This window comes from Mandrillus leucophaeus, unplaced genomic scaffold (genome assembly GCF_000951045.1).
Source record: "Mandrillus leucophaeus isolate KB7577 unplaced genomic scaffold, Mleu.le_1.0 Scaffold124, whole genome shotgun sequence".
Classification (NCBI taxonomy): Eukaryota; Metazoa; Chordata; class Mammalia; order Primates; family Cercopithecidae; genus Mandrillus; species Mandrillus leucophaeus.
Genome location: NW_012100765.1, coordinates 1,451,769 through 1,476,466, shown reverse-complemented (window position 1 = coordinate 1,476,466; position 24,698 = coordinate 1,451,769). Strand labels below are relative to the sequence as shown.

Here is a 24,698-nt window from a genome sequence, read left to right as displayed (position 1 = left end):
TAGCCTCATTCAAACAAACAATGATTGGCTTTGTTCCCCGCCTGGGTCAGGCCTTTCAGGGAATGCACGCAGGAGACTAGGGGCTTGGGAGGGATGTGCCGAGGAGGGATGTTCCGTCCTCAGCAGCTCAGAGCACGTGTATACAGGTTGAGTATCCCTAGTTTAAAGATTCAAAATCCAACTTATCCAAAGTCTGAAACTTTGTGAGCACTGACATGACACTCAGGCAATAAATGCTTGTTGGAGCATTTCAGATTCTCAGATGAGGGATGCTGAACTGGTAAGTATAACTGCAAATATTTTGAAATTCAAAGCCCCTTTGGTCCCAAGCATTATGGGTGAGGGATCCTAAACCCGTGTTAGTGTATATATGCCTTTCACAGGATGAAGCATGGGCTTATTTTTGTAGCAAGAAAGATTACACCCTAGTTAAGTTGCAGATTTGTTTTCCATCCAAGTTCAAAGTAATGAAACTCATTACCCTAGGCATGGTTGCTGGTCTCTTCCAGGATGGAAAAGATAAAGAAAAGAGGCCCATTTTTTTAAATCCCTGTGTTTTATATATTTTGAATTAGGAAAGCCCTTTTTAAAAAGATACTGCTCTTTGCATCCTGTTTAAAAACACTTTGAACTTGATGGAGGGAAGCAATTTTATATTACACATGAAAGAGTTCCCGTATGACACTGAAGAAAGGAAGAAACAACCAAGCATGCTTTATGCATTGGATCATTTATTTTCATGGCATCTGAGACCTCGTTAGTATCCTACCTTCTCATCAGCCCTGAAGTTGTCCATAGCTAATAGAGAGCCTTGACCACCACTTCACGTGCCCTGTCAACTAAAGAGAGATGCCTGCCTCCTTGAGTGGCTCGATAGGAGTGGGGGTTCGGGGGTGACCACTAGCCTTAGCCCTCAGAGCTGATTCATGGCAGCTGCTGCCATTATTTTTATTATTGTTGATATAATGAAATAATATTATAAGCCTCAAGGCCTCTGGCCCTCACAGTCTGTGAAGTCTGGGTTTCCACGCAAGGCCACTTTAGCAGACCTTTGAAATTCAGCTGACTTTATACTTCATGCTCTGCCCCTCACTGCCCCCCCCGACACCTTTCTCTAATTTCAGCTTCTTTTTGCTCCCCTCCACCTTTAAATCACCAGGCTTTTACCAATAGGGCTGATTGTCTTTCACGGCAGCGTACGTGTGATTCCAAGGCCAGACTGGCCTTGTGTGTGGCATTCAGAAACCCTGCCCTCTTTCATGTAATAGCCGTCCTCAGCTTTCTGTAAACCTGGTGTGGTCATTGGCTAGGTGGAAACCCAAGGATCCCTCGCTGGTTGTGGCGTTACCTGGTCCAGATCAGAGTTAGCGTTGAGTGGGTAGCTTTTGAGAAATTCAGTGCTTTCAGTTTTTCCTCTGTTTGTAGTTAACCAGTCACAAATGTTTACCAGATTATCAGCTTCTTGGACCTTCTCAATCCTAAATCTGCTTAGCGTATTTCTTTATGTTCTGTGTATGTCAGTGTACTGCAGAATACTGGATTATTTTGTGCCTCTGCTTAGCCTTTTAGAAAAGTATATTGGGTTCAGGGTCAGTATGTATCACAAACTGCTAACATGATTTCTTTCGTCATTTAAAAGTTCACCTAACTAGCAAGAAGCAAGGGTTGATTTTTGTTATTTGTGGTCTTTTTTGATTCTTGCCAGTTCCCAAGATCTATGATTATGATTCAGTGATACTATGACTTACATGGTTGACTTAGGAAGCAGAAAAATCTAGTAATTTGGCAGCAGCAAAGGCCCTATTACAAAATTAAATGAAGCTGATATCAAATGTCTTAACAGCTTACTTTTTTTTAACCTTAAGCTTATTTGGTTGACAGTGTGGTTTTTTTTTTTAATGTAAAGATATGGATTCTCCTTTTTATTTTTTTTTTGGAGGCAAGACTCTCTGCATCACCCAGACTGGAGTACAGTGGCACAGTCACAGTTTATGGCTCGCTGCAGCCTAGACCTCCTAGGCTCAGGTGATCCTCCTACCTCAGCCTTTCAGGTAGCTGAGGTAGGCATGCACCACCACACTCAGCTCATTGTTTGTGTTTTTTGCAGAGATAGGGTTTTGCTTTGTTGCCCAGAATGGTCTTGAACTCCTGGGCTCAAGTAGTCTTCCTGCCTTGGCCTCCCAAAGTGCTGAGATTACGAGTGTGAGCCACCACATCTGGCCTTAACAGCGCATTTCTTTTTCTTTTTCTTTTTCTTTTTCTTTTTTTCTTTTTTTGAGACGGAGTCTCACTCCGCTGCCCAGTCTGGAGTTCAGTGGCACAACTTGGCTCACTGCAACCTCTACCGTCCAGGTTCAAGCAGTTCTCCTACCTCAACCTCCCGAGTAGCTGGGACTACAGGTGCGTGCCACCACACCCGGTTAATTTTTGTATTTTTAGTAGGAATGGAGTTTCACCGTGTTGGCCAGGCTGGTCTCAAACTCCTGACCTCAAATGATGTGCCCACCTGAGTCTCCCGAAGTGCCGGGATTACAGGCGTGAACCACCGCAACCAGCCTACACTGCATTTTAACTGGGTCTCCATAAGTAAGAATCAGCTCCTGGACTCTGGGTCATAACCTTTGGGCAACTTCTTGTTCTCTCTGAAACTCCATTTCCTCATCTAAAGAAACAGAACATGTGCCCAACCTCCTAACAAGGGTCTGTTGCAAGATCATACATCTGACCATGCCTTGTAAATCATGCAGCCTGACCCAAGATGTCAGAGTACATGTTTCTCTTTTGTTGATTCTCTGTGGTGTCTTATGAAGCCTATGCTTTAAGAAAAATGTTTTGTAAACTTTTAAATACTAAGGCATGAATGAGAACTTAATCTGCAGTACTTGGTCAAGGATCTCAGTAAAGTCGTATCATAACTTTGTGACTTTGCCTGAGGAAGGCGGCCCTCCCTGGAGTAGCCACGTGACTTCACGGACCAGATTCACATTCTCTGCTGAGTTCAGGAAGGAATGGAGGGGAACACAAGTGCTGAAGGGGGGTGTGGCAGAGGGGCCTATTCCCTAACGTGTTAGGCTGGCTCCCCTCACCGGGGGCGCAGGACCCATAGAGAGATTTCGAAACCATTGTCCCCACTCCCTCTTTGTGCTGCATTCACTGGCACCCTCCATTCTGGTTTCCCTAGTAACATCACTGCTGGGACTCTCTTCCCTTTCCCCTTCTCAAGGTCTTGGGGGAAATGATTAACCTTTCATGTAAATATTCTTACTCTCCTCCTTCCACCAAGTACAAGAAGGAAGAGTACAGTCTGTCTCAAGAGACGGTCAGCCAGGCTTCCTGTACAAAGCAGAGATGGGACCTATCTCACGCTCCAGGCATGGACAGTCTGGTTGCCTTGAAACAAACAGCTCAAGAAGAAAAGCACCCAGTAACTGCACACAGATACTTCCACTTAGCATCTACTGTCTTTTACATTTTTCTTGCAGGAAGATCCACGTTTGAAATTTCCAGTGCATATGCGGTCAAAGACATCTTTAAACCCCAATGACCTTGGTCCCCTTCCTGTGAGTACACTGGAGACACATGGAATGGTCTGAAAATGTTTGTTCCTTTATCCGCTCTATGTTGATGGAGAGGCCCTGTGGACCTTCTCTATCTCCAGGCTTCGTGGATCTCATTGGTTTGTGTTTCTTAATAGAATTTAAGTGTTTAGCTGAATTGTAATCGTACATTGTAGTTCATGTGATATCCAGTACTTGTGAAAGAGGTTTCTGAATTGTTAACTTCTAGTGGAAGATAGAACTTGTACACAGGATACTCAAGAGACATTATCTGCAGGTGACAATTTAAGTGGCACTCACTTATTTTGTAACTTAGCAACCACTGAGTTCCAGCCATATTGCTGATTAAATCATCAGAACCAAAGTAATGAAAATAGTATGGCAGAAGAAGGTCTAATTAGTCATAGAAAGTTTCTATAAGTCATTTAACCTGCAGATTTTTTAAGTTTTTTTCTCCCTTGTTGGTGATGGCTCAGTAGGAGTTGAGCTATATACTTAAAATTGGATTTTGAATGAAACCTTCACATACATCCTCCTCAACAACTCACTCGCAATTTGAAAAAGCCGTAGGGGGTGACAGGGCAGTGGATGGACTCCAAGGCTGTCTTTAAATGGGAATTTTTGTGATTGTTTTCCAAGTGTAAGAACCTTTTTGTTGCCTGGTATATTAGGGCAACATTTGAGGCTGCGAAGGTTAAGGTTCAATCATTATTCATTAGGTTATACAGGTATCCCACACCAAATCTGTTTGATTCCTGGGTTCAAATAGAAAGAACCAGAGCGTGAGTTTAGAAAACAAAAGAAAGCATTTTTTCTGAATCTGTTGGATTCCTGAGGTTCAGATAGCAAATACGGATAGTTTAGATAATGAGGGCATACCAGCTTTATCTTGAAAAAATTCTCCAAATCTGTTTAGTTCCTGAGCTTGACTAGTAAAAGTTCGTGGTAGATAATACCAATATTAGATCATCGACTGCCTGGACAATATAAATACAGTAACCGTGTCTAACATTTTTATATTAACCCCCTCTTCCCTTCCTTTAATACTCAGTGTTTATTTAATTAAATGGTACTCAACTTCAAACTCCCCTGTTCCATGGAATGCTACAGTTTCCCTTTGAAGCTTTTGAGCTGGCAGCCCATTTCCTGTTCTTCATACAGTCAGCACATCTGAGACCTGAGCACGTGATAAAGGGTGTTGCTAGACATTGTCAGGAGTCAACTTGAAGTGTTCGTATTTAGTTCATGCTCAATGCATAAATGTACCCTAGCAGAAAAGAGAACAAAGGTGTCCTGTGGTTTTTAAATGTTGCCTTTGATTTTGGAACTCCTAGCTAATGTTTGTATTTTCTGTCTCCCTTCCTTCCCCGGATACTAGCCTGGCTGGGAAGAAAGAATTCACCTGGATGGCCGAACGTTTTATATTGATCATAGTAAGTAGGCGCTGTTATGGACACACAGGTGTTGCGGGTTAGAGGGAAGGGAGTAATTCAGACATCATAGTGAAAGCTTTGTCATTTTACTCTTTATCTAGGTAGCCAGGTGTTATGTGGAGAAAATGATACCAGAGAATCAGTGCCTTCATACGGTACTGTGCATTCACCCCAAGTTTGCTTAAAGTAGCCCATCAAGCTTTCACCCAATCTGATCTTGTGACCTATTAACATGGTTTTTTTTTAATTTGTAAACCACATTTTGATTGTTGATCCCTTGACTTTTGCACATTTAATAAATACACTCTGGTAATAGAAAATAAGATTAGAAATGATGATTTAGTCAAAAATCTGTGAACAGTGCTTGAAGCAGCATGTAAGTTTTTTAAGACACTGCCTTCAAGGGTCCTATGGCAGGATGCCCTCTCTGACCTTATTTTCTATTCACAGCATGTTTCCTTGCACCCACAACACTAATATATATGGATTTTCTAGAAATTGTAGTATATTTGCTATAGACATTTGCTCCAGCACCTATGAATAAATGTGTGGTTTCTCGTTCCAACTAAAAGTTCGACTAATATGAGTTTGCTTTTTAGCCAGTGGGATTTTTTTTTCTCATTCTTTTTGGAGGTGCCATGTTCTTCATGGAATCATATTTCTATGTCCCTTAAAATTTCTGAAAAAGTATATTAAAAAGAAGCCTTCAAATAGATGTCAAGTTTCAACCGTCTGTGCCATTTGGTAGTATCTTGGTCTTTGCTTTCATTTGGTTCATGAACAGAAAGTCCCACCAGGTTTCCCGGGCTTCACACTTTCATAACTAAACGAAAGCACATTGATGAGCCACCTGCTGAGAAGTCTGGCCACAAGTCATCCTCACACGTGTAGGACTGGTCACTATCTCACAGGCGTAGTACGTTTTTCAGATGTTACTAGGAGGCAGAGTACATTGTGAAGAGAATTTCACCTTCAGGCCCTGGGGGTTCAGGGCTTATTATAAATGGAATTAAGCAAGAGTACCAGCAGTTTACAATTCAACTAAAAGGAGAAGTCGTAGGTGTATTTAGAAGGGTGGGCTACCCTGTGTTTAAAGCAGGTATTTCAAGGTGCAGAGACTTCGTTTTCGTCTTTTATCAAAAAAATAGGCAGATTTGCCAACTTTCCAGAATTTCATAGTAAACATAAAGTATTTTTCCTGCTTTCATGTATGTGTATACCCTACTTTTTTCCTTAAAATGCTATTTATTATTTTATTCTTAAGAGAATTTACTAAAATGAGAGAGAGGCCACACCTCTTTTTCCCACGAAAAACAAAATAATAGCTTTCGGCTTGGTGCAGTAGCTTATGCCTGTAATCCCAGCACTTCGGGAGGCCGAGGTGGGAGGATCAGTTGAGGTCAGGAGTTCGAGGTTAGCCTGGCCAACGTGATGAAAGCCCGTCTCTACTAAAAACACAAGTAAAAACTAGCTGGGTGTGGTGGTGGGCACCTGCAATCCCAGCTACTCGGATGGCTGAGGCAGGAGAATCGCTTGAACCTGGGAGGTGGAGATTGCGGTGAGACAAGATCATACCACTGCACTCCAGCCTGGGCGACAGAGGAGACTGTCTCAAAAAAAAAAAAAGAACAAAAGTTTCCTTTGTAATTTTTTTAATACATCACAATTCCAGTTTTCAGGCAGATGTGAATAATACTGATCATTTTACTAAAACAGGTCTTCACTGGTAACACATCTTGGTCTGTGTGACCCATGGAGAGCATTGCACACAATATTGTGATGGTTTTCCGGCTGGAGATCTGGCTTAGGTCAACCTAAAAAGAATGTTGTGAATGTGTTTAGTATACTGCAAGGAGCCAAAAACAGAAAAACACGATTGCAAAGGGCTATCATAGCGCGCATTAAAATAGTAAAAGTCACCGACTGTTTCACTATTGATGTCATAGACCTAGTATAATCTATAGGAGATGCTTGATACATGGTGACCTGAAGTCAGGTTCGTGGAGGGTCAGTGGTGAAACTCTTAGGAAGTTGCTGTGCTTGATCAGAAAGTGAAGTGAACTCACCTGAGGAGCAGTAGGTGCCCCCCCCCAACCCCTCACCCCCACCGGCCTGAGGCTGGCCCAACTCTGGCTTACTGGAAGGTGGAAGAAGGTAGCTACCTGCTAGATGCCTGGGCTTTTCCTTACTTCTGATCAGTTCTGCAGTTACTCCAGCGCTCTGCCCAAACATTTCCTCATTTCTCTTGACTAGAACAGCATCCCCGAGGCTCCGTGTATACTCTGTACAGAGCCTGATGCAACTAAGCTGTGCCAATATGATACTTGTGGCCATTGACTTAGAGATGAAAATTTATTTTGCCTTTGCATAACCATATTGAAAGATTCTGTTAAAGAGATATAGCATAAATTAAGTGACCAAAAACCATTTAAGAAAAGGATTTATGAGTGCTGCCTCCTTAGCTGTTCATGCTACATTTCTACCATAATTCATCAAGATTTACTCAATGGAAAGCTGTAGCACAGTACACATCAATGAAACAGTTCAAGTCATTGGCCTTTCCGCAAAATTCAGTGTGTGAAAACTGCAGAATACCTGTCTTTTGAAGAGGCTTTATCAGGCTGACACATACATTCCAAATGGGTTGAATTACCTGGAAGATAACATTTAGAAATGTCCTTTCCATCAGAATAAAGCCTCTTTTTCTAAACAATCTTCTAGCAAAACTCAGCATCTGATTCTGCTGTCATAATGCCTGCAGGACAGGAACCAGGTTATGCCTGCGTATGCCACAATGCTGTGAACGCCGTTAACTTGTAAATTGCTTAGAGTCCTCCTGTCTTCCGGCATACCTGGCACGTGGGTCCACGTGGAATTACAGATGAGATGACGAGACGCACTTGTCTTTTCAGTAATTGATTATTTCTGCTTTGTAAGTTTTTCCTGAGAAGTTAGACATTTTCAAGATTAACAATACTCAGCCATCTTAAAGATTTAATTTCAAAAGCAACGAATGATCGAGACTAACCTCTTTAGACTCCTTGATTCCTTTGGTTGCTGTGTATGGAATGGCTCCTGGCTCTCAGGCCTAGGGTGGGAGGTTAAGGAAAAGTCTTGAACTGAATCTCTGTATCTTGTAGGAATGATGTCATTCTTCTTAAAGACCAGACAGGCCCAGCAGCTGAGTAATTGGTCACAGGTATCCTGTCTACAACATTAGGAGAGAAAATTGAATTCCAGTGACTTTGTAAAGTCCTATTTAGTCTTTCCTATCAACAGTCTTACTGGACCTGTTCATCGTGACTAAACTGAGTTTCTCATCCTTCCACTTCCTTCTTGTCCTTTTATTTGAAATATAATATCTCAAAGAGGAAAAGCAAGTTTAAACTCCAAAGTTCTTAAAAAAAACAAAAACAAAAAGAACAACTGGCTACCCCATACTTTCATACACTGACCATACTTCACTGCAGAATTCTCCATCATAACCATGTAAAAACTTGTGTTGTTCCAAAAGCTTAGGCTGTTTTTAAAGGGACTTTGTTTTCACCATCAGCTTCATTCAGTCATTAAAAAAAAAATAATGCACTAAGTTCCTGTTACCTGCTGGGACTGGTCTTAAGTGGTAGAGAGGGGGTTGCAAAGATGAATAACACACAGTCCCTGTCCTCGAGGAGCTTAAGTCCAGTGGGAAGTAGCGGGAGATATTTCAGGTATCAGAGGAGTGAATCAGTTGTTACACAGAAACAGAAGAGGCAAGGACTGCATCTGCTTGGGAGGTGGTTGGGCACAGGGATGGGCCCGGAGGGAATGGGTCACTTTTTAGATGGTTGGCAAACACTGAGTAGGATTGAGGCAGGCAAAGCTCTGGGAAGAGTGATCCTAGGATGCGTGGAGGTGTGTGAATATGTGCAGATGCTGCCACGTTCTGAGAAACGCAGCATTGCTCCAAACAGCTAGTGTGCCGCAGGGGCCAGCGTGGCACGCAGGCCAAGCCAAAGGGTGTCTGCCAGGTGTGGGGACTCGGGCTCAAGCCACAGGCAGTGGGGAGCTCCCAGGGGATTTCCCAGAGGGGAGGGATGGGATCGAAATCGTTCTTTAGAGAGATCCTTTTGGCAGAGCTGTAGAGGATGTCTTGAACCAGGGGGTTTGAGACAATTCCCAGTGATTCCCAGAGAACAGTTCAGAAAAAAAATGAGCTCTCTAGCAAGCAGCTTATCAGGGAGAGAGAGGATTGGTCCAGGGCCACCAAAGTGAATGACACGGCCAGGTTCCTGATTGGGACAGTGAGTGGATTGTGATACTGCACATTGGAATGAAGGTAACGTTACCAATTTTGGTGTTGGGTGATGAGAGGTTTGGTTTTGGTAGAGTTGAGCTGAAGTGCTTATGGGAAACCCAGGTGCAGATGTCCAGGATGGAGCATGAAGTTCGGGTCTGGTCTGAGGACTTGCGAATCCCCATGAGTCAGGAGTTGTTAATTTATTTTTTGCTTTGATGACAATATCCATTGATAGGGTTATAATCCAAGTTGGTGTTTTAAGGCAGTTTTTACTCAGCTGTATTCCGTTTCCTTTATTTGGTTTTCTTTTCTCTTGTTTTCCATCACAATAGCAGCTTTTACTTTCCAAAGTCTTCCATGAAAGGTAAGGGACCCAAAAATGCCTTTTGCTTCCATCGAGATTCTCTCAAACAGTTGAGATTTTTCATGTAAATTTTCTGACAGCATGAAAACAAAAGATTCTGGAATCATCACTTGCTTTGGTAGCTTTTTTTTTTTTTTTCTTAGCTTTTCGTCTGCTTTTATTAAAATAATGATAAGGTTTTTTAAAATTCCTGATGTGATCGTTAAAACAGAATTCACTAATTATTCTTATCAGCCCACTTACAGTGTATCCAGAAAATAAACAGAATCAATATTCTTCCCCCGCACCCGCCCCACCCAGCCCCCGAGACAGGGTCTTGCTCTGTAGATCGGGCTGGAGCATAGTGGCACAATCATAGCTCACTGCAGCCTCCCCCTGGGCTCAAGCGATCCTCCCACCTCAGCCTCCCAAGTAGCTAGGACTACAGGTGTACACCACCACACCTGGCTAATTTCTTTTTTTAACCTTTTGTAGAGATGGGTCCTCACTATGTTTCCCAGGTTGGGCCTGAACTCCTGGCTTCAAGTGATCCTCCTGCCTCAGCCCCCCAAAGTATTGGGATTACAGGCATGAGCCACTGCTCCTGGCCACCCTTTACTTTTTGAATACTTTTCTTCTTTTTTGTGTGTGTGTTGTTTTGTTTTGTTTTGTTTTGTTTTGTTTTGTTTTACTAACCTAGAGATCCAAAAACTCCAGAGAACCTACTATCCCCAGTCTGCCCCTCCGTACTTTTCATGTGAGTCCACCGCATTCTCCCTCCCTCCACTCCACCCTAGTATACACACAGGAATCCATAAGGTCTTTTTAATTATGCACGGTTACAAACCCTGAGTGATACCACCTACACAAGTAATGGTATAGATAGCATTGAGCAATCTTGTTCACATTAACTCACTTGGAAGAAAGCAAACCACCTTTTGCCAACATGACCAAACAGAAACCATGCTCCGTAATCTTCCTCTGCTGCATCTAATTCTCTTTGTTGGACTGCCTCAGCTGCTTTGATTTTTGTGTGCATATGAGTGACGCATGTAATAGAGTATTCATTTGTTCGATGCAGGATTCTTAATTGAAAGCAGTTTTTCAACACCATAAGTAAAGAGAAAAGTATTTGAAATGAGAAGAAAATCCTGTGTGTGTTAGCCTTTTGGGAAGCTAGGACTTTTTAAATGCCTTTTTTCAATTAAGTGAAAATCAAGATCAAGTGATAAATCCTTGAAAGAACAGGGGTTTATAATTCCCATTTTAGCAAGTTGTTTGCCCAAAACAGTATGAATAGCTGGTTTCTCTTTAGTTGTGCATTTTTGATTGAGTGGTTTTAACTAAACAGTATGTGAGAGGGGTTGCCGTATAGAGTATAGTTACCTGCTAACTCTGAAATACTAATTTGTCTTTAGAACACAGGGTGGGGGACTGGACAGCTTTTGAAGAATCCAGAAATACTTCTTTCTAAAGCTTTCTTTACATAGAATAGATATGAACTAATGTTCTGATTTTTTTTTTTTTTTTAACATTTTCAGATAGCAAAATTACTCAGTGGGAAGACCCGAGACTGCAGAACCCAGCTATTACTGGTCCGGTCAGTATTTTCAAATTCTGCCTCTTCAGTATAAGACTTTGGTTACATGTTTACATGTTTTTTGTGTATTACTGATAACAATGGTGTCAAGGGACTGGTGTGATTGAGTAGTTGACTAGAAATGGAGTACTTTGCTGCCATCTCCTTCTTACTGAAGTTTCCAGGTGAGGTACAGCTTGCATGTGCCTTTTCAGACGGATTTCATTATAAAGGAAAAGAAAATAGCTTGATAATGACAGCAGAATTAAACATTTTTTCTTCTCCTTTATAAAAGTGTGGATTATAAGTATAATAAAAATTTCCTCCCTTCCTTTTTATATGAAGCAAAACCAAGCCCTATCTTCATAGAGTGTTATCATTTCTTTAGGCCAGGAGTAATAAATGCATGCCAATAAGTTTAAATCTTTTACAACTTTCAAAAATCTGTAGAAGTTTTGGTGAGGTTGTAGCTAAGTTCAGGAGCTGTTTTGAACTCTGCTGACCCGCAATGTTCTCATGGTCCCCTCATACATGCCGGGTAGAAAAAGAATCAATTCTGATGCAGGCGTGATGAGCTCTGAAAACACCGCAGCACACTGTGTTCATAAGGCGATGTGAGAACCCCACTCCCCGGGGCATCAGGAGACACTTGGTATCTCACACTTGTTGACAAGTCTGTAGAATGGGACCACACTCATCAGCAGAGAGCACACCACCAGCTTTTGTCAGTGGCTGTATGAGTGCAGGGAGGTAATTTGGAATTACAGGAGATGTACTGCGATCAGCAGAAGATTGCAAATTTGGGATTCTTAGACTAGAGGAGCAGAAGTAACTGAAGTTTGTTATATCACATGCTGGGCTAAGAGGCCAGTTGGTAGATTTAAAATTCCAATTTCATTGCTTGAATCTGATTCCATTCAAATTATGTTTTGAATTAGTAAGATACGTCCATTTGAAAACTTAAAAGATATTACATTGCAAATGTGCCCTGGTAACTGACTCCCATTAGTTATTTGTTGGATTTGTTCAGTCACTTGGGTACTATTTCCTAGGCAAAGTGCCCAGTAATACCTGGGTAAAAACAGTCAACTTTTTTCTCTATGTGCCTTAAACACTGCCTTACTCTGATGATTCCTTTTGATATATATATTCACAGTCACAGTTGTTTGTTAGAATATTATATTCTCTTCTACATCGTTAGAACAAGGTAAATTCAAGAAACTATTCTTTTTAAGTGGCAGAAGACTTTTGACATAACTTCGAAGCCTTTTCAAATATTTTTATCACTTATCAATTACCGACCGTCACTCAAACACTGCTAGTCCTTATTAAATCTTACTGAAAATTGCTTAGCATCATAAAGCCAAGTAGATTTGCCCCCAAGAAAGAGCTCTCTGTTTTCTATTAATAGAAGTGCCTTGTTTACTCCTTCGTTTGTATTATTATTATTCATTATATTGCTTTCAATAGGAGAATGTGTATTTAAGTAATTATCAACTTAGTGTAGACATTTGGACTTTGCTGTCATTCAGTTCTAAATATTTGGCAGTTTTCATTTGATTTTTCTTCTTGACTTATAAATTATTTAAAATATGCTTTTTAGTTTCTAAGAGTATGGGAGGATTGTGCCTATTCATTTTTTTATTGAGTTTTAATTTTATCGCATTATGGTCAGAGAATATTGTCTATAGAATGTTTATTATTGGAAGTTGAAGCTTGATCATTTTTTGTAAATGTTCTTTTTCTGTTTAAAAAGAACGTGTATTGTGTCTCTGGTTGAATATAGAGTTCTTTATGTGTCCGTTAGGTGAAGCCTGTGGTGTTCAAATTATCTACATTCTCTTTGCTGTTTTGCTGTTGGATCTAATCAGGATAGTTGTGTGGGTCTCCGTGGTGATTGTTGCTCTGTCGACGTTGTCTGAGATGTATGTAACTACATTCTCTTTCTCTCTTTGTTCGTATTTGCTTAGCATATCTTTTCTCTCGCGTGATATTTTATCTTCTTTCTTGCCTTTTATTCAATTGATAGAGTACTCTCTCTTTTATTTTCTCTATGTGCTTGCAGGCTGTACTTTCTATTTCTATTTTTTTAGCTCTCACATTAAACTTTTTAACCAACATACTTGACTTAGGGTTAAAATGAATCACTGTCTACTCTCCTTGCCATCAGGACCTCAGGGAACTTGAATGTCATTCTTTCCACTCCCATTTGCCACGTCCTTGTTGGGTGGAATATTAAAACTACCTTGTCTTTAAACTTTCCTAATAGGCACATAGTCATTAATATATTTTATTTTTTTTCTCCCTCCTGTCCATACTGATTTAATTTTACCAAATGTAAACAAATTTCTTTGCCCACCATTGGTTCTCCCACCATGGTTCTTCCATCCATTTTTTTTCTGGGGTGAGTTTTGATCTTAGTGAAGTCTAGTACAGTTTATAGTTCTTAGTGTGTGGTCTGCGGACCAGAGTATCAGTATTGCCTGAGAGCTTGTTAGAAATGCAAGTTTTCAGTTCCTACCCCAGACCTACTGAATCAGCACCTCTGGGGGTGGGACAGCAGTCTTTGTTTTAACAGCTCTCCCCAGGATTCCGGTGCCCCCTCAGGTTTGAGCACTTCTGCCCAGCAGCACTGCCAGTGACAGTCTGAGAGTGGTAATGTCTCTTAGTCTTTGACTCGGAAGGTCTCGTTTGACCTCTCTATTGAAAGTTCAGCTGATGATAGAAATCTTGGTTAAATTATTTTCCTTCAGTGCTTTGGAGATTCTCCTGCATGTCTTCTGGCCTCCATAAATGATGATAACAGGTTTGCTGTCAATCTCATTGTCATTTCTGTGTAGGTAAATGGCCCTGTTCTCTGGTGATTTTGAATTTTTATTTGTGTCTTAGATGTTTTACAATTTCACTATCATCATGTACCTATGTGTGGAGTCCTCTTAATTTATCTTGCTTTGGACTCAGGCTTCTTCAATATGGAGATTGTGTCTTTCCTCTGTTCTGGAAAATTCTCACCTATTATTTCTTCACATATTGCATTTTTCCAATTCTCTGTCAGTATCTGTTTCTGTAACTCCTGTTGGACATTTACTTCTCTTTCACATTGTCTGTTTTATCTCTTTTGTGTTTTCTGTCTCTCTCTCTCACTGCTGTATTGTGAGTTATTACTTAGCTCTTCCAGTTAATTCTTTAAGCTTTTTCGTAATCTGTTTATCAGTTCATTGTGTTTATTATTTCAGTGACTAAATTTAATCGCTCAAAGTTTTATTTGGTTGTTTAAAATTTGCTTTTGTCTTCATAGTTATTCTGTCCTATTTTCTTTATCTCTTTATTTATTTTTTGATGCTTTCATCTCTTTGTTATTTTTAAGATATTTATTTCTTAGCCTCTTTCAGATTATTCTATTATCTCTGATCCTAGGAGCATTAAATCTCCCACTACGTCTATAGACTCTCCTTAAGAGTATAGATTATTGCCTAGTTCAGTTTATAATTTGTGTGTGTGTGTGTGTGTGTGTGTGTGTGTGTGTGTGTATACATGCATGCGAGAGGGAGAGAGAGAGTGTGAGCAAGCTCATTTTTTTTTCCTATGAGGCTTTTGTAAGTCCTGACCTGTATTTACTGTTAACTTCTTAGCTTGGGTTCATGCACCCCCAGTCAGTATAACTGTGGACCTCATACCCACTTTGGCACAGGCTTGGAGTATGGATTTATTACAGGTCTGTTTCTTTTTGTTTTTCTCCCATTTATGGTCCTGGACAGAAGGTAAGCTTCCTTGCAACTTCCCTGGTCCGGTGGGTAGAGTTTTATTGTCCCCTTTCCAGATGTTAGGTTTTAAACAATGACTGTTCTTTTCTCCGTGATGTAGACCAAAGGCCAAGTTCTGTGTCCCCACGGGAGATTAAAACCAAAGATTAAAATCAGTGCCCACTGATTTCTCTAATTGTGAATCTTTCTGGTTACCTAGTACCTAGAGTTTCTCTTCCCACGTTTTAAAAATATCAGTGCTAAGTAGGCCTAGCATTTCTACATGTTTTTAGGGAAAGGGGACCCTTTCTGTGGCAGCTCAGTGTTCAGCATTCCTGTAAGTTAGCATGCTCTGTGTATAACAAGTATCACTAGTAATAGCATTTAGTAAGTGCTGTTGGCGCATGTTGCTGTCATGAACACTATCTCATGTTGTGTAACACCTTCATTTTTCCAGTAACTTTGTAATCAGCTGATTTGAAACTCGCAGCCGTCCCCTCAGGTAGGCAGGGCAAATGTTGTTATTTCCAATTTGTCAGAAGCTCGGAAAGCTGATTCTGTTGCTGACAGTCCTTGCAAGGGTCGGAATCAGGACCAGAGCCCCAGATGCACTGGTGTCACTGATGTCCCCACACCGGGCACGAACCCTTCTGGGCAAGGAGCTCCAGTGTCACCTGGACAGTGATGACGTGAAAACATTTAGAACCGACTTACACAATAAGGCAGATTTTCATTCTGTACCCAAAACACGAACACAGATTTAATGCAGAGCAAAAGGGCTTTAATCAACAGACATGTTCATTTTTCACATAGACCTATTTTACAAGCTAAATTGTCAGCCAGAAAATGACATTCCAGATTTTCAAGTGAGAACAAATGATTTGGTCCACTTAAAAAAAAAAAAAAAAAAGGTACATGTAATCTCTTCAGAAGCTGCGCTGGGAGGATGTTTGTCCTGGTACATTTTTAGAAACTTTTCAGGAAGAGAATGTAAAAACTTGCTCTTCTTCTTCTATCATGAGAACTACCTCTGGAGAGGAAAGATAATGAGTACAGGAGGAAGACAGTGATTTTTCAGCTTTCACACATCATTCCCCAGAAGGAGAAAGGCCTGAAATATCTCGACATTTCCACCCACACCTCCTCAGCCCCTGCCAGGAGACAGAGCAGGCGAGGGAATGGGCATCACAGGCCGAGGGCCACATGTTGAAATCTGCTCCTTGGGGAAGCTGTCATTTAAGACAGTCGAACTTGCATACATAGTGATGACTGTTTAAGCTTTTTTTCCAGCATTTTCAGGAGTAGGGGGAACTGTGATGTAACCGTGATGTTTGGAGAACCCTCATGAAAACAGGAACAAACAAAAAATAATTGCTGGGAATCACAGACTTTCAGAAATAGAAGAGCCGAGTCACGTCTGTTCAGCCAGTCAAATCCTTCCACTTAACAGTGAAGAAACTGCTTAGTAGAGAGAGTGTGTTGCAGAGCCAGCTGATGAGATCTACCCGAGAGTTCAGGCGTTCTAACGCTGGCAGGGGCAATGGAAGGAGGTCACTTTTTTAGTTCCTATGGGGTCTTTTTTTTTTTTCCTCATGGCACTACCACGGTTTATTCATTGATTTCCAATTACCTGTTGCTCTCAGCAGCTTATGAGCTCCAGGAGGGAACTGGGAAAGCTACCTTTGCTTTATGTACTGTTATTTTTCTGGCACCTAAAATGCCTTGCACAGAGTAGGTGCTCAAGAAGTATCGGTTGAATGGATCAGAATGAACACCAGAAAGTGGGAAATAAACTAGAGAGGAAGTCTTAGTTTGTGACGCGATGTACTGTTGGTAGAACAGAAAGCATGATCTCTTTATTGGCTTCTGTTGGAACATTGTATTCTTTTTCTTATTTCGGTGGTTGTCCAGTTATTAACAAATTTATACCTTGCCTAGACTCAGAATTGCTATGTGGTTTCATCAGACTCAACACTGCCTAAAATAAATAGCATGTGAGGTCAAATCTGTTGTTCAGTGGAAAATCAAAGAAGACTGGCTTAAAAACTAAGAAAAGACCGTAGGCAGTATAAATTGTCTATGGATTGCTCCTAAGCTATATAAAGATGATGTATTTATTGCTCTTGAATTACAGAGCGAAACACTGACATGCTCATTTTCTGGAAGAGTGGTTGTTTGTGTTGTTTCGGGTTAGTTTTTTATATAAACATGTCTTAAAACTATAAAGAAGGGAAGTTCATGTTCTTCATTTCTTCTCTTTCTGGTCAAGATAAGTATGGTAAAAGTGTAAGGTTTGGAGTCTGGAGATATCAGACTAAGCATCAGTATATTTTGTTAACTTAGGCCAAAATGATAACAGCAGAAATATTCTCTGCTGAAATTCATACTAGTGTCTAAAAAGCAATGAGTTGTTTTCGAGGCTGTCATAGTTAATATCTCTGTATATACAAAAACCAGTCCTTTTAGCTCCATAAAAATATCGTTAAGCTTTTTCAGTAGCCAAAAGTCAGGGCTCTGACTCTTAAGATACTATAAGCCACTTTACAACATAGGAAATAAAGATTATTTAAATGACTACATTAAGATGTTACTCCTTTGCCTGAAGAGAAATCACAACTTTTGAATGAGCATAGTTAATTCCTGAGCCCTCAACTGTGGTACCATCACTCTGTTTCATAGATAAAGCATTTGAGATTTAAGAAATCCTTGCCCAAGACCACTAAATATTAAGGGACAAACCTTCTGACTCCTAAATTGAGGATTTTTTGAGAATGCCATCTGCCTGATTTTATACTCCTTGATAGGAGTGTCAGTTCACTTCCCTTTCTGCTCATTGTACTTCCCCACAAAAATTTGTTAAATCATAATTAGACTTTTCCAAATGCCAGCATAGGTCGTTCTGGGGTTGTATGTTAAAAGTATCTAGCCAATAACTGTTACCTAAACCACAGCAAAAAAGAAAAACAGAAGCACCCTGACTCACATTCTGACAAAAGTCACTTGGAAACCATGTTTTAGTTTGTGTAGCATATCCCTAAATGGTTTCCCAAATGCAGTATAGCTGTTTTCAGGGGTGAAAGCCACACTCAAAGCTGATTAGTCCTCATCAGTTCTAGGACTTTCCCCTGTGCTGTGTAGACATGATCTGATTTTTCCATGGATAATCTGAGAAGTGAGAATTTACGGTTTATGATTCATGAAATTCTCTTGAATGTTGCCTAAGTATACATAAAATTTCAAGTGTATTGTTTGCATTATCTATATTCATAAATTTATCTTCCAGGCTGTTCCTTACTCCAGAGAGTTTAAGCAGAAATATGACTACTTCAGGAAGAAATTAAAGAAACCTGTGAGTAATCATGCCTTCCAAAAATGCTTTGTGTTAGTCATTTGTAAGTTACCACAGTTACTTCAGTGAGAACAACTTGGTTGTTACTTTTAGATGAATGCTAAAAATATTACCTTCCTTTTCTCACTGCACTTTGATCCTCCTGGTTCTGAAATCTGAATTTTCTTTTTAACAGAAATGGTAAGTGAAGATTAACTCAGTATTACGTATCAAATCACCTGAAGGGTAATTTCGTATGTAATACATACAAAGACAGGAACGATTTTTATGGGATATGAAATAATTCAGAACCCTAGTCGCAAAATCTGGGGAAACCCATTCAGTTATGCACAGTTATCATATTTAATAAACCTGGATCCCGTTTAGAAAAATGTTCAGGTCCTTCCTTGCAAATGCAAAAGCTTAGTTTCAGCTACAATATTTATAATATAAAGTTATATTTAATTATAATAATTGGCAGTACTAGGTGCAAATGTAATTTTCTGCTTATAATTATCCCTGGCAGTTTCAAACCTAGAAACTCTAAAAATTTTTATGGGCAGTGTTTTAAATTATAACATTAGATTTTCTAATGACACACCACCCCCAAATTGTTCAACATTGCATCTTCTGTTTTACTTTCCAATTCCTCCTTAGCAGTTTTCTCTTTGGTTTTCTCCATCACTATGGTTACACCTCTAGGGAGGGGAGAGAATCAGCTGCAGCTCAGACCCCCTCCGGTGGCCTGGGCTCTGTTGCCATTTCTCCCTGCCTCCTCCCCTCAGCCAGTTCCTCCTGCCCAGGACATCTCTGGATGGGGCACAATCTCTGATCTCATTTAGGAGTTTTGGTCTCTGTTCCAAAGTCCTGATTCAAGAGCTCATGGATAACTACTATTGAAATGATTATTTGCCTTCAAAATTCAGATGAATACTAAAAATTCCACAATTTTCTTTGTGAGTCACGTCCCCTGGTAATGATAATGACTTTGTGGTCATCACCCAGGCTCTCTGACTCTCACATAGCAGTGTCTGCTACCCGGAAACCATCTCTGCAGATTCATTCTTACAGCCAGACCAAGCCTGGATTGCCTCTTTGCAGGAGGCAGCTGCCACAGCCTTGGGCAAGTGTTTTGTTATTTTCACGTCAGCGAACCATGCTTTGGGCTGCTTTCCCCACACTTGGCATAATCAGGGTCCCGCTCCCCATGGCTGCAAAATGGACTTGAGGCACCGTGGATTATATCTACCACCTCGCGGCCCTGCCAGAGTTGAGCATGGCCCCAGCCTGGCCAGGTGGGGATTATTACAGGTTTTGATTACCTGGGCTAAAGTCTCTTGAGAGAAGCAACAGGTACAGTTGACTGCCTTTCAGTTGCCACATGCTAAAGGAGTGCCCACAGTTGTTTATTAAAGGGGGTGAGGAGGCTGTTCTTCGCAGCAGAGTTTCTGACTTTCCTGAGCATCACTAGTGGATGCTGTGTGTCCATCGTGACACAGCGAGGCTTTCTGTCTGCAAGGGAAAACGCCTGAAGGAGAGACTCTCAATTGGAACCATTTGTCACTGCCCATTTCTTTGAGGACTGCCAACTTTCCTACCCTTGGTGGTTGTTTTTATTAGAAAACAAAGCGTGTATTTACTGTGTGTGTTTTCTTTTGTCTTTTGTGTAGGCTGATATCCCCAATAGGTTTGAAATGAAACTTCACAGAAATAACATATTTGAAGAGTCCTATCGGAGAATTATGTCCGTGAAAAGACCAGATGTCCTAAAAGCTAGACTGTGGATTGAGTTTGAATCAGAGAAAGGTCTTGACTACGGGGGTGTGGCCAGAGAATGGTTCTTCTTACTGTCCAAAGAGATGTTCAACCCCTACTACGGCCTCTTTGAGTACTCTGCCACGTAAGTATATGGCCACACCCAGAGTGTGTCCCCCACTGAGACAGTTGTGTGAATTTAAACAGAATGAAAGAATAAGCAGCTCACCAGTTCAAGATGCAGTAAGTCTGTTGAGTTTATTCTCTCCTCACCCCACAGCCCCTTGCAAGTCTAGAACAGGTTCTGGCTCTACCTGGTGAAATAGTGTACTCTGTGAACATCTAACATTGATTTTTTTTTCTTATCTAATGGGTTCATGAAGTTGAAATTGAAAACGTGGATAATTGTGGTAAGGAATAGGAGGCGATTTTCATTTGCAGTGTTCAAAAGGAGGACTTGTCAGTGTTAGAATTCAAAAACAAAAAGGTGTTTTTTGAACAAGAGTCGTTTCCGAGGTCTCTGTGTAAAGGCAAATTGTAAGGACTTTGAGGACCTAGGACCATGCCCTGCTCCTGTAAGGGAAGAATCAGGTTTCCCCTTGCATTAGGATTTCATCATTACCAGGCTTGGAAACTGAGGCAGACTAAATTGCTTTCTGAGCAACCAAAGATCGGCTACTTCCAGGCCAGCCATTCCTTCTTCTGAATCCTCCAAGGGTTAGGCTGGACCCAAGCCCTCAGTAGAATAGTCATTGACCTTGCTGAAGGGTATTTGTCATCACTTTAACCCTGGGCCCTAAGGGGACGTGGGTTCTCCCACATCTCCCACGTGGTACCAATCTCCTGGGGGCTCATTTGGAAGGCAACCTCAGTGCATTCTTCTCAGTTGCTCTAGCCAAGAATTGCCCAATTGGTCTGTTGTTGTTATTACTGAGTCCCATGAGAAAGCCCACTATGTACAATTTATCCAACTACTGAAGGTGGAGGGCAGGGTGGGGAGAGACAAGATCTTTACCTCTCCTCCACATTTTCAAAGATACCCCCCTGGAGGAAACTGTCTGTGACCCCAGTTTGAAAACCACTGATCCGCATAATTGTGAACCAAGCAAGGTCATTTGGACAAATCTAAACATTTGCAGGTTTGCATCATTGAGAGAGCCATATCCTGTTCCTTATCCCCTTGAGGCCTTTTCAGAGCAGAGTAGTGGTCAGAAGACAGACCAAGGGTTGGGCCCATAGCAGACATCTTATGGCCAAGCCAAAAGCCTCTGGAAGGAATTAACCTTCCTTTATCACAGACACGACCTAAAGTACCCACATCATTGGGAATGCCTGCACAGCCCCTTTATTATGTGGAGTTTCTTATCTCCCCAAGATATTTGGCTGAACCATATGAAATAGACACTTTGTGGATCAGAAACAGTCAAACATCAGCAGTTTCTTATGGTTTAATTGACTTTAGAGTACACATGCATCAGCTTCCATGGTGGGTCATGGTTGAGCATGTGGTAAGTCAGGTCCTCTAGTCCACACCTTTTCCCACTAGGTACAGAATGCTCACAAGGACACTGTAGAAATTGAGTGACAAGTAGCAAAGAAATATGCAAAATCTTGCATTTGAAAGTGTGATTGGTCTTTTCTTCTCTTTCTCCTCAAAAGGGACAACTACACTCTTCAGATCAACCCTAATTCAGGCCTCTGTAATGAAGATCATTTGTCCTACTTCACTTTTATTGGAAGAGTTGCTGGTCTGGCCGTATTTCATGGAAAGCTCTTAGATGGTAAGTCTTGAAGTAATAAAAATAGGTCAGTGCCGCTTGTGGTTTGCTGGTAGGTGTCTTATCTTTTGCATCATGAGTTTTTAAGCAAAAGCTTCACTGGTTTACTCATAAAGGATTTTTATGTTTCGCCCATAATGGATGTGCTTTTCTCTGGTAGCTTATTTTGGGCACTGAAGACATAATGTCTACACACAGTTAAAAACAAAAGTTTTTTTTTTTTTTAACTTCATTGTAAAGCACAGAACATTATGTATTTATACATTTGTATGTTTTCTGGAATAACTTTACTGAAAGCAAGATTTGATAACAGATGGAAAAACTAATTGAAAAGTTAATTAAAGTGATCTCATCCATCTAATATTGTGTGATTATTGCATTTGTCCCCAAATTATTTTTTTAATTTGAAGGGACTAAATAATTTCAAAATAATGTTACCACTCAGCTAAGACATTAACCCTGAAACAAATAACACAAAATAATTTCATTCTTATTTAAAGCATGTAAATCATGGAAGAATTTCAAGGTACCTTGAAAGTTAGAAGTCAAACCCTCTACCTGGCATTATCTATAGGCTTGGAGACTTCTAAAAGATTTGGCCAATTCAAAATAGCGTCCTTAAGAAAGCACTACAGAAATCATCATTAAGGAAAAAGCATCAGAAATATTTTTTAAGAGCTTGGAGGTAGAGTGGTTGTGGATGGGAAGAGGGAGAGTAGAATTTGAGATTAACATTGCAATAACTTACAAGAAAGATATTTCCAAGGGAACTGTGTTCATTGCATTTATGGAGCCCTAGCTATTCTAATAAATAATTTGTATACCCTCTGTACTTTTCCCATGAATATGTTTTTACTGTTAATTGGTAGCTGATATTGATGCTGTGATTGTAATGCTTTATTTGGTGGGAGGGTGACAGTAAACACTTTTTTTCCTCTAGAAGGAAACTAAACCACATACTCTTTCCATGTATGTATAGTGTGAATATATTTTAATTTCCAGCTTTGTAGTCTTGCCACAGATTATTTCAGCCTGCTCAAATTCACTCCAACTTTCTCAGAAGGTCAGTTTAGTCACCATATGCAAGTGAGAAGATGCTGTTAGTTGCTACAGCGTCTTTAATACTCTCTATAACGGGGTATTAGAGAAGCACAAGATATGATCCTGACCTTAGTCAGCTTATATTTTAGTGGGGGGAAAAGAGATGAGAACAAAACCAGAAGAATCACAGTGATAGTGTCCGAGCAGAAGGGAACACATTGAGTCCTCAGAAGAGAAAGTGACTTGGCCGGCGGCTCGGGGAATCTTTCCCAGGAAGAGCTACACCTCGGAGGTGGGGTAGCATTTGAGCATTCAGAGGCTGGGATCATTTCAGATGAGTGAGGACTGGCCCAGAGTCAAGGCTCTGTGGAAGGAGATGGGCAGAAGCAAGAACCAGGGTCTCTAGGAGCTGGCTAAAGTGACCCCCATGAGAGTGATCACGATATAAACCTGGAATTGCACATTTAAGAGTCCACGTGCACATAGATGGGCCTAGTCAGCAGTGTCTTCAAATTTCCCACAGATGGGAATGTCCGTGTCGGCAGGGCTCATTCTGCACATCTGTCCACTGCGCCCCCTGGTCGGCTTCATGCTTTTACTTCCCCAGACACTGGAGTCTATTGGAGCCTTTATGGGGCCACGCTGAGCCGGGGAGAGTTGGCCTGTGCTGCAGAGGGTTGGTGCCTGGTGGGCGGATAAAGGAGCAGAAGCAGGAGCCTGGGGTGCCAGGTCTGGTGTGGTCAGGGCCCCCTTTGAGGAGGCGTGTGATGCCTTTAGATCAGGTCAAATGGAGGCCCCTGCAGGACGCCTGCATGGGGGGAGGTCGACCTCGCTGCTGTTGCCTCCCTGAGGCCTCTGCCGTCCCTCCCCGGGAGGTTACACAGGCCCTCTCCGTGGCCTCCCCCATTTCCAACCTGTCCCCTTCCTGTGCTTTCTCCCCATCGCTGCCCGAGCAATGATAACAAAAGACAGATGGAATTTCACCTGGTCTTTCATTGACTCACCACTGCCCTCAGAGAGCACCCCAACTCTCCAGCACCCTGTGTGGGCTGTGCACTGCCGGCCCCTTCTCTGGCCTGTCTACCCGCCCTGGCAAACTGCTGGCGAGTCCCCAGGCTTGTGGCTCTGTTTAGTGTACCTTTTCTTCCCCAGTTCCTATGCCTGATTTACACTGTAGACTCCGCTTGACCTTGAAGCTCATCTGTCACCTTCCAGAGGCCTTTCTGGCCCCACTCTGCTGCGCCATCTCTCTCAGCGCAGCCGCCCTCCTCTTGCCACTCTCCCCCGATCTCGCCACCTCACTTGTGCAATACTGCAGAAGGTCGTTGGTTACTCCATCCTGGTTTCTCATTTACATTGAAAGCCAGTTAATCTTTTCTTTCGTGCTCTGATAACGTAGCAGTATCAAAGACCTGAAATTAAACCCAGTGTTTACCGTATTTTAGGTTTCTTCATTAGACCATTTTACAAGATGATGTTGGGAAAGCAGATAACCCTGAATGACATGGAATCTGTGGTGAGTAAATGCAGGTCACACACTGGCCATCAGCAGGCACTTGTGTCTTATGGGAAGGTATTGGAGAGCCATGTTTGTAGTCTCAGCCACTTCTATGGGTGTTGCATTCCATGTGAACAACAGGAGACATTTAATTGCTTGAAAAGTTCATTGATCTGTCTAATTCTTGTAATAAGTAAATATTATTGTTCACATTTCCTGGGACCATGGTACCTAGGGTGGATACATCCAAATCCCAGTTGCCTCTGCTTACCCGGCACAGGACTCGTGTGAACTTACTAAATCCAAGAGACAGCTGAAGATCTATGGTAGCCTGTGTTTCCCATAAAAACTGCTGCTACTGAAT

The 24,698-nt window shown here is 41.4% G+C and overlaps 1 protein-coding gene across 8 annotated transcripts in view; it reads left to right on the top strand.

The window, feature by feature from the left end:
* Positions 1 to 24,698, top strand: part of NEDD4L (neural precursor cell expressed, developmentally down-regulated 4-like, E3 ubiquitin protein ligase) — a 385,794-nt gene that overhangs the window by 329,479 nt on the left and 31,617 nt on the right. For 7 of the 8 annotated variants that reach the window (XM_011971708.1, XM_011971705.1, XM_011971704.1 and 4 more), the window contains 7 exons: positions 3,483 to 3,560; positions 4,936 to 4,990; positions 11,154 to 11,212; positions 18,218 to 18,283; positions 19,933 to 20,162; positions 21,677 to 21,798; positions 24,282 to 24,352. In XM_011971708.1, coding sequence (XP_011827098.1) covers positions 3,483 to 3,560; positions 4,936 to 4,990; positions 11,154 to 11,212; positions 18,218 to 18,283; positions 19,933 to 20,162; positions 21,677 to 21,798; positions 24,282 to 24,352 — 681 coding nt within the window. Of the gene's footprint in view, positions 1 to 3,482; positions 3,561 to 4,935; positions 4,991 to 11,153; positions 11,213 to 14,949; positions 14,953 to 18,217; positions 18,284 to 19,932; positions 20,163 to 21,676; positions 21,799 to 24,281; positions 24,353 to 24,698 lie in introns of all 8 variants that reach the window. The other variant, XM_011971710.1, reaches the window with a different exon arrangement.